Consider the following 10397-nt stretch of genomic DNA (forward strand, 5'->3'; position numbering starts at 1 on the left):
CAAAACACACAGGAAATGGCACTCTGTGTTGAGGTGTGGCAGTGATGGTCATGTTTAACCCTCAACCAGTCAAAAATCTCTGGGGTTAAACACAGCAGGGTAAGCTTTGGTTATATTTGCTCTCTCCCACCTGTCTCTCTCTTTCTCTTTCCTCCCACCCACTCCTCTCTCTGTCTGTCTCCACCACACCCCTATCTCTCTCCCTCCCCCCTCCTTTAGTATTCCCGTCAGCAAAGCGACAGGTGGTATTTGCTCATAATTAATAAAATGGTCTGGAGAATCAAAAGGCACTGACGTTTTAGTCTATAATAAGAGTACAATTTTATTCCACTGCTCACTTTTCAGCATAAATCTACTCAGCAATGTCAGTGTTGCATTTTATTCCAAGATACAATTGGCCTGTAATCTTCAAATTTAATGCAATCAAACTGTGTCCAAGTAATATTATAAACAAGAATGACAGATTGAAAACTTCACGTACAAGAATTTTGGTGAGAAGATAAACTGGTTTTGGTGGCCAATTCAGCGAGAAGATCTGAATAGATGGTACAACTGGTAGAACACGAAGCTGCACGTGAGAACTGTTCTGCCATCAATGCCTGTTCAACTTCCCAGTCACCATGGTCCACTTCTGCTTGAAACCGATCGACCAAGTCCTTCCAAGCATCTCTGGCTTTGCTTTGTCTGGATGGTGTTGAGGCCTGGATTTCTGCAGTTTTACGAATGAGCTCTGCTCGATAAGCTGCACGTAGCTTTGGGTAGATTTTAGTGGCTTGTGAGAGAACAACTGGTGGCAGCTGCCAGAACAAGGAATCCCACAGATTGGGCGGAATAGTCGCAATGAGGCTTGAAGTCACTGGGTCAAATGAAGGGTCCATGGCTGTGGTGGCAGAGGAACAAAGAGCTGAAAGTGCAGTTGGCATCCTTGACAAACAGTGCAGGCTTGCTTCAAAACTCAGCTTGCCTGCCTCAATCTGCCCTTTATTGCCATCACTCTCAGATCCATGGGAAGGACCTTGGTTTAGGACACGAGGAAGCTGCAAAAGCCGATCGCGTAGTGCGAGACCAAAGGCCTGAAGGAATGGAGAAGGGGCTGCAGTGTCCATGGCCCGATGTGGAGTATCTGCTGCTCGCAATAGTTGCAATGTTGCAGTTTTGCGAGCTTCCCGAGCAACCTGTTGGAAGGAGCAAAAACTTTGGCTGGTACATTTACTAAGTCCTAAGTGTGGTACTCAAGACTGATTGTTGATTTGTACTTGCCACCTGAAATATCGTACACGCGCAGTACATTCACACACCACCGCCACATACTTACCATCTCCAGATCAAATATTTGTGGGTCGAGGCCCAGTTCCTGCAAGACTACTTTCTGCACCAACCAATCATTAAGGTCCTGAGGCCACCCCATGCCAGCCTGTAATGATGGCACCAACAAGGAGAGGGCAAGCAAGCGGCGGGCGTGTGCCAGGTGGGCAAACTTGAGCTGCAAAGGGTGGTGGTGAAGAGCCCGGTCCACAGCCCTACGAAGCCTTGGCCTTGTCTGACAGTAGGAGTAGACTTTCTGTTGATCACAGAAGAATAACACATATCATGTTAAAAGCCTTAAGATTTAATACCCTCCAAGGGTAACATTTGTTATTTTTAGCAAGTGTTGCGTTAAATGAAAAAAGTCCTGCACTGGGGTTTTCGATGATCCTTCACCGAAAGTAATAAATGCATGCCAATCTGCAGCCTTCTTTCGTTAACGGCCACAATTATTCCCACCTTTATTTGGCCCAACTCTTTCATAAACCAGCTGGACAGGCCTGATGCTCAACTCAGGAGTTAAAGCAGGAATTTGGAATTTGTTCAGAGCAACGGCAATAGCTCACCGACCATTGCGAAGGACACCATGGGATCCTTAATGTCCAGCAACTAATGATGGTGGATGGGACACTAAGCTGAACGTCCATCCGAGGGACGGCACGCATATTGACGAATCACCCTGCCTGTGAAACACCGTTATTACAGTTTATAGCTGAGTCAGGATTCTAACCCAGGCTAGTGTGCGTACCTCCAGGTCACCCTGTCAGCCCCTCCAATCAGCAGTGATTTGGTAAAAAAAAAATACGAGAAGTATTTCTATATTTTTATAGAGGAAGAGAGAAAGGAAGATAGAGAGGAAGAGTTCAATTTATCTGATACATGAGAAAAAAAAAGTCTACAGACAACGAATAGGAATAGCCAGACTGAGTGGGCTGTGCAAGCACAGATCATGGAGTCCATGGTCTTAAGTTTGGCCGATGTTTTGAAAAGAAGAGATGTATGTATATTGTATACATGTAATCACCTATTAACAAAATAAAGTTTTGAGAGAGAAGAGAGGAGGGGAAGGAGGAGGAGGGGAAGGAGGAGGAGAATAGGAGATGAGGAGAATAGGAGATGAGGAGAAAAGGGAGCAGGGGAGAAGAAGGGGAAGGAGAGAGAGGAGGGAAAGGAGAGAAAGGGGGGGGGGAGAGTCTGGAAGAAGAACGCCGGGGAAATGCAATCATCTTTTGCAATGTGCAATGCATGCAATCAGAACGCCGGGAAATACATGTTTGTACAAAGATGAATGTTGTGTTGAGAAAAAAAAATGGTTGCATACAGGAAATATGGTGTCAGCGAGAAATGTGTTTGGGAAAGCGAAGGATACGTTGCAGACGACGGCACCAAGAAAACCAAAAAGGCTCACAGTGGCTGCAAAACTAAGTGGACAAACATTGAGTACTTGTATTTCATTAAGTGACAGGTGTTTGTTTGTTACCCCAGGCACGCGCAGTGAAAAGTGGGATTAAGCAATTGGTTCATATCCGTCAGTCTGTCTGTCTTATAAGTTTATGGTCGAGGAACAACTTATTTAAATTGAACGTTAAATTTTAAACTGGAATTGGAACATGAATAGGAAGACAAGTTTGCCGTTTAACAGTATGGTACTTCAGCTCTGAATATGTCCTGATTGCACATGCACAGAGAGGAGTGACATAATATCTTTACTCTGTCTGCCTGCCTGGCAGTCAAACAAAATTGAAAATCATTCCAAACAGGAACATTACCGTTTCTAAGGACGTTATAAAGGACACAAAAAACAGGCACGGATAACTAATGTAATGCGTTTGATAGGGTGATGTAATAGACACTGGGTAAAACTGCGGTAAAACCCAGAATCTATTTATTTATACGCCTTGAAACGTCTTTAAACCTTTATTTAAACTGAATGGTAAGCTTGAACACTCGAACACAAATCGCCTTCATTATATTTCCAGGAACCATTTTATATATATCGGTATACAGCATGAGAGGGTGCAGTAGTGGGGTGAAGAAGAGGCCGCCTGTATGGCTATGTACGATGCCAATTGATGCTGCGTTCTATGGTGATAAAGTCTCCATCTCCTAAACTGCGACTCAATGTTGTCTTAGTACAGTGTACAGGTGTGATTTATAAGACTGTTTTCAGAGTGCCAAACTTCCGGATTTTAAAAATTATTATTTTATTAGTGAACGCAGTGAGCTTCATACTAAACGCACGCACATGAGAGAATAGGAAACAACAAAAACAACAACAACAAAAACAACACAATGCCCTGGCAATTGTGAATCCGTGTCGTTGCCTCTGACCAGTTTGCTTCCGTTTTTTTTTTTTTTTGCTTCTGGTTTTTTCATGGGGAATGATGCATGCCGGGAGATCATGACCGGAAGTGTTTATTTATGAATTGGATTCTACACACACACACACACACACACACACACACACACACACACACACACACACACACACACACACACACACACACACACACACACACACACACACACACACACACACACACACACACACACACACACACACACACACACACACACACACACACACACACACACACACACACACGATATCTCTTATTGTCGGGTTTTCTGGCTGTTTGTCTGTGTGTGTGTGTGTGTGTGTGTCTGCAACGCGAGGCTCCACAGCACGAACCATCGAACAGATTTCGATGAAACTTTGTCAAAAGGAGGAATGTATACTGGGAATGTGCGAGTTTGAATTTCGTTGCCTAGCAACCACCCGTTGCTGTACAGCGGCCGAAAAACCACGTACAGTATTTTCAATACTTGTGCTTTAGTTTGAATGTAGAGAATCGAGACTTCGGAATTAAACACTTCGAGATATTTAGAAAATTTTACTCGAGCTGATTTTTGATTGAGGTTTTATTTTTCAAATGGTAGTCCTTCAAAAATCGGGTGTCTATTTACCATCATTTAAGGTGTGTATACAGTGTTTGTAAGGAACTACACCGTCGTTCCACCTTCGATCTCTCCTCGATCCAAACGTTATTGACCAAAGTGAAAAGGATCCAAAATAAATGGAATCACCGGCATTTCTGTCTTTGTGGATTTCTAATAATATGTTTATTTATTTACCGAAAATGATTCCCCACCCACACACCACCTCCAATTATTTATTTACCGAAAACGATTCCACGACCCACACAACACCTCCAATTATTTATTATTTAAAGTGGGAGTGGCGTAGGAAAAATATTGTGTGGCTCAGGAGGTGTGGTCAAACAAGAGCATTGAGAGAAGTTTATCGGGTTTTCCGTGTGTGTGTGTGTGTGTGTGTGTGTGTGTGTGTGTGTGTGTGTGTGTGTGTGTGTGTGTGTGTGTGTGTGTGTGTGTGTGTGTGTGTGTGTGTGTGTGTGTGTGTGTGTGTGTGTGTGTGTGTAACGCGAGGCTCCACAGCACGAACCAGCAAACCGATTATTTTTCAAATGGTAGTCCTTCAAAAATAGGGTGCCTATTTACCGTCATTTTTTATGAGGAGTGCCAGTTGGCAAAATACGCAATAGGAAAAATCTTGCCAGGTCGAGGAACAATTGTATGTGAACCAATACGTCTTGGCAATGAATCTTCGTCGGTGGATCGGTCAGAATGAAAAGCATCGTATCCAGCGCTTCGATCCTAGCGAATCCCTCGTTGCCTCCCGGCTTGTTCAATCATTTTTTTCCCAAAGTTAATTTTAATAAAGATATCTCCCGCATCATCCAAAAATATTTTTTAATCGTGATTTACATTATTTGATCGCTGATCCCGAATCCAGGCCGAAGTAACCGGAAATTGCGTCAAAATCATCAGCTGTGCGGCGCTTACATGTATCACGGTATAGTTGGCAAGTATACAGTTGTGAACAAGTTTTATGTAAAGTCAGAAGCGAATGTAAGAAGAATTCTATGTTCGCTTCTCGGCTTTGCCTGTTCCATATTAAAATTGAAGTATACATTTGAACACTACGTGGGGCATCGTGTTCAAAGAACTCTCTCGTGTTTATTAAGCAGAAGTGAACTGCAACAAAATTGTGATCTAATGTGCTATGAGCTAATACTGATAATGATTCTTCCGCTTGTTATAAATAATAAATATGCTTGCTCGTTTTAAAGAATTACCATGGGCAGCAATGTGTTGCATCAGAGCTAGGGAGGAATTCACACATCCATTGTTCTGACTGACAGTTTTGCGAACCACCATTAGTTTATCTAGCTTTGTTTCTCCTCCAAATCAACTTGTATAATATGAATGAAGGAAAGAAAAATAAGGAAATTAGCCAACTCGACTTATAGGTTGACGGATATGGTGCAAGCATTCCCCAATAAACAAATTTTGTTTGAAAAAAAAAGATTGTAAAGAAATAAGAACTATTTAAAAATAAAGAAATGCTGGCTCCTCCATGAGCCTCGACTTTGTATACAAAATTAATAGATAATACCGCACCTCCATGTGCCGTGCCCAAGTGAATGCCCGGACAACCTGTACCTCTCCTCGAGGCCTGGCTCCAGCCAGAACATGGACAAAGGATCTGACATCAGCACCCAAGGATGGCATTACATCACCTGTGTGTAATTGACATTGACAAAATAGATAAGATATCTGACCACTGATATAACACTCATCACTTTACATCACACAAATGATGACGTAAAATCAAAAGTTTGACAACGGCAACCAATAGGTGCTGGTACACGTCAAAAGTGTGACATGTACCAGCACATCAGATGCACGTCGTCCAATCAATATTTGGAGTTTCACACAGAACATGTCGTTGCTTTTATACGAGATTTACCACAAAATTAATTCAATTTTATATACCTCGGTAACAGTAAATTGTTTCTAAAATCCTTTAGTTTGTAAGAGTCAGTCCCAGAGTGAATGAGTTCACCAAATTATTCTTGCAGATTAACTTCCTTCCTATTTTTCCAAATGTACTTTTTCCTGCCCATTCATCATTTTTAAAGGTTAAGGGAATTTATGTGCCTGAGTTGGACAGCTCACACAAAGATGAGCTGTCCAACACAGATACATACATCTAAGCTATCCTGCAAACCCACTATCATAGTTGTGCAACAAAACAAACATGGAAAATTTGTTAAAGCTTTCAAATGATACCAAATTAATGTTATTCACATTTATTTTGCATTATTATTGCATCTTCCTTGCTGATGGAATAGTACATGTACATCCACAAAATATTACCTGAAAGACTGGTAATGTCTCAATGGGCAACAACAATTTATCAACTACAATTAGATTTTATTATCACGCTTGTGAAAAGCAAATTTTCAATGTGATCCTATCAATTTGGACCCCAGGTATCCAAAGGTGACCCAAACAGCTGATCCCTCAGTGTCAGGTGAGATCAAATAGTACGTCAGCTTTCAAATTGTTATAAACATCATCATGTTTGGTATCAACATAAACAGTGTGAGAGTACAAAACACTTTAGTGCCATTTTTGACTCGTTTTAGTCTAATTTTGCCTAATTTTAAATTCAGAAAGGGTAATTAGGTAAATCAAACTAAAATACACAATTTGGTGTCTGGCTGTTTGTCTGACCGCAATACATTCGGTCGTTACTTATCTATTCTCAACCACACTTTCCAAGGAGATGAAGGGTTCCACGACGGAGGTTGTCGCGACCTAACGTGCCCTTCTCCTCAAGGGGGATTTCCGCCTTGGACGAACTCCGTGTTGAGGCGGATAAATGGCTCAGCTCGGCATTTTGTGGGGAAGTAAAAATTATTATACCGACTGGAAATAAAAACTATTAGAACCACAAACTATTCTGTCAATTCTTTCCAACACATGATTACCATTTTAAACAAACAGTTACTACTGTCAGTTTTTTTTTAACAGTCGCCACTGAAAGAAATTTGGAGCAAACCAGAGGTGTGTTCCATTACCCAGGAGCTTGCTATCACTTGCCAAGCCAGCCGTTCAATACCAACCGTTTCAATGGATTGCTTAAGGCACTTGGCGAGCGCTCTACAAGCTGATTGGTGATGGAACACACACCCGACATCCTTGAGGCATTCTATGCTTATCACATTCCCCAGAGACCAACGGATCCGAGCTGTCTCAACTTGCTCGGCCTCTAGATAAGGTACTCAAATGAATCTTTATGCATAAATGATAAATCCCCATTTCCTGTCCAATTTTATAGACACAAGATTTTGTTGACTGTACATGGACTGTTTATTAACACATCTTGGGGTCTCATATGTCATTTCTCCCAGCCAAGGCTTCAAGTGTGACGTGCGATATTGCTACCGACACGATTACGGCCCAATTGTGACCTTTATTTGATGCATAAACTCATTCATAATGCACACTAACATCTAAGCTGTCCAACTTGGTTTCAAATCTTGACAGAGTAATTCATCAACGTGTGCCGTCCATCACATGGACATTAATATGGGCGTCCCGTCTGCAGACATAAGTTGGTGGATGTTAAAGATCCCAGGGTGTCCTTCACGAAGAGTGGGTGAACCATGAACAAATTCCAAATTCCTGCTGCAACTTCAGTCGAATGTGAAGCCTGGACAGCTGGTTTGTCAAAGACTTGCGACAAGATAAACTATTCATAGTTTGCAAACAAGTGGTATTTATTCATGAATAAATACCACTTCTTTGCAAAGCAATTTTGTACAAAGATTATTTGCCCGAATATGTATTTCTCCATTTTCAGATAATGGACCCCATGTGTATTCCGTTGAAGTGACACTGGGGACAAACAACTGTCCCCTCTCAAGCAATAATTCCACTCACAAACCCATAAGTCAGGACTTTGACACGGGCACGGTGATTCAAGTAGTTGGGTGAAATGAAAGTAAAATTTGACACCAAATATCCTGAACCATGGAGAGAAAACGGCATCATGGCATGTGTCATGTCAGAGAAAATCCTTGGGCAACAAGCTACACGGGGCAGAAGTCAAAAATAAAACAAACAACTAGATTACTGGAGAGTTCATATAACATCGTACCCCACGCATACTTGAGAAAAGGACATGGGAAGGGTCTAACAGCTTTACATTTCTGAGCATGATCCATATTTCCTACGAGCCATTTCGTTTGAATCTTGATATTCCCCAAAGTTGAGAGCACGAGCAGCACATTTGATTGGTCGAGATTGTGTAATATTGTTGTGGGGCTGGGTATCGGTGGTGAGCACGACCGCTACAGGGAGCAGTAGCGTCGGCTCCACCGAACACACCGGAATTTAGGTCGTTTCCCTCGGATAAGTCCGAAAGGCACGGGTCCCTTATAGGACCATGAATCGCCAATAATTCGACCGCATGGGGTAGGGTTGATTGCCAAACTTCGATATACCTAAGTACCCACGCAGCAAGCAAGCCTGGTGTTGGCGTAGTGGTTAGGGTAGCGGCTTGGGATCCAAAAGGTCCAGAGTTCAAGCCCCGTTGGCCGCTTGAATTAATACACACCAGGAGGTTGACTCAGCCTGTCATCCTTCAGAGGTCAGCGAAGTGAGTACCAGTGTACTGGGCCCAGTGTCTGCCCTGGTTAGAATAGGTGTACCATATCCCTGTGTTGTAAGAGGCGACCAGGGTTGGTCAGGAAGGGCATCCTGGCGTAAAACCTGTGCCAAATCATTATGCGGATCATAACGGATGATCCACTGTGGCGACCCCCAATGGGAGCAGCCGAAAGAAGAAGAAGAAGACCCACGCGGCAAGCTACCGGAGAATTCACACCCTCGACAGGCGTCGAGCGGAACGAGCCGTTACCGTGCTCGAACCGTGTGTAACCCGAGCGGATGGTTTCCGAGTCCCGTTGGTCCAAATGAACAATTTACTGTTTCGATATTTCTCAACACACACCGAGCTAAACCAATGGCAGAAATGACAAAGAACGAGCTGGTACATTCAACAAGAGGGGAATTTATTTACAATAGGCAATAATCAGGAAGGGAGACACAGAGCAGAGTTACAACCGAATAAAAGCAATGCAACCAATGTACAATGAAAAACACTTAATCAATCCTACTTAAAGACGGGGCCCACGGACACAAACACATACATACACACACAAACACACACAGACACACACACACACAAAAACACAGACACACACACACACACACACACACACACACACACACACACACCCGCGCGCGCGCGCGCACGGACACACACACACGCGCGCACGCACACACACACACGCACACGCGCACACACACACACACGCATACACACACACATACACTTATGGACGTCGATTGGTGGGGGACGGGGTGGACATGTCCCCCCCCCACTGTTTATCAAGGGGGGGACAACATATCGATTGTCCCCCCCCCCCACTTTTTAATTGAACGTAAGTTACGTACCACAAAACGAGCTGCTCCAGTACAACCAGGCCGAGATGCTCCTCAAATACAAGAATAAATTTTTAAATCTCTATTAAAGTTTTATTGGTCTATTATAGTTCGATTAAATATGATAGGTTAATAATTCACCATTGAGAATCCGTGCTTCCCAAGCCATGGTCTCCCACCGGCCAAGCGTCCATAGCGACGTCGCTTTTTGATCCTTCGATGTCGGCTCTTCCTATCATTGCGAAGCAGAATTAGCCAAGCGTTGGATTGTTCTTTGTGTGATTGGAACAAAATTTAACTAACCATCGCTGTGCGACACAACACACACAGGCCCTCAGCACGGACACACACAGGCCCTCAGCACGGACACACACAGGCCCTCAGCACGGACACACACAGGCCCTCAGCACGGACACACACAGGCCCTCGGCACGGACATACACAGGCCCTCGGCACGGACACACACAGGCCCTCGGCACGGACACACACAGGCCCTCAGCACGGACATACACAGGCCCTCGGCACGGACATACACAGGCCCTCGGCACGGACATACACAGGCCCTCAGCACGGACATACACAGGCCCTCGGCACGGACATACACATGGCCGCCCACCGGATGCTCTGCTACGTCACTTCCCTAGCAACAACATCAACAGCATAACAACAAGCAAGGATTCCCCGAAACACAACCAATAATATTGACGGAAAGT

At 43.7% G+C, this 10397-nt stretch overlaps 1 protein-coding gene across 1 annotated transcript; it reads right to left on the reverse strand.

The window, feature by feature from the left end:
• Window positions 1–294: 294 nt before the first annotated feature.
• On the reverse strand, window positions 295–9930 carry LOC147007744 (uncharacterized). The gene is made up of 4 exons (XM_085866489.1): window positions 9826–9930; window positions 5788–5906; window positions 1316–1561; window positions 295–1175 (listed from the first exon to the last, which is right to left on the reverse strand). The coding sequence occupies exons 1-4, from the start codon at window positions 9851–9853 to the stop codon at window positions 474–476; spliced, it is 1095 nt and encodes a 364-aa protein (XP_085722615.1). The 5' UTR covers window positions 9854–9930; the 3' UTR covers window positions 295–473.
• Between the last annotated feature and the right edge of the window lie 467 nt (window positions 9931–10397).

The sequence above is a fragment of the Eptatretus burgeri genome, unplaced genomic scaffold (genome assembly GCF_056783735.1).
Source record: "Eptatretus burgeri isolate ZD-2024b unplaced genomic scaffold, Ebu_testis_v1 Ebu_testis_scaffold_31, whole genome shotgun sequence".
Lineage (NCBI taxonomy): Eukaryota > Metazoa > Chordata > Myxini > Myxiniformes > Myxinidae > Eptatretus > Eptatretus burgeri.

Excerpts from the sequence above, each read along its gene's own strand:
- LOC147007744 (XM_085866489.1), bottom strand. The coding sequence starts at position 9,853 with ATGGCTTGGGAAGCACGGATTCTCAATG. Across the intron at positions 1,562-5,787 it reads CTTGGGCACGGCACATGGAG|AAAGTCTACTCCTACTGTCA; the intron begins GTGCGGTATTAT and ends TGTGATCAACAG. Across the intron at positions 1,176-1,315 it reads AAATATTTGATCTGGAGATG|GTTGCTCGGGAAGCTCGCAA; the intron begins GTAAGTATGTGG and ends TCCTTCCAACAG.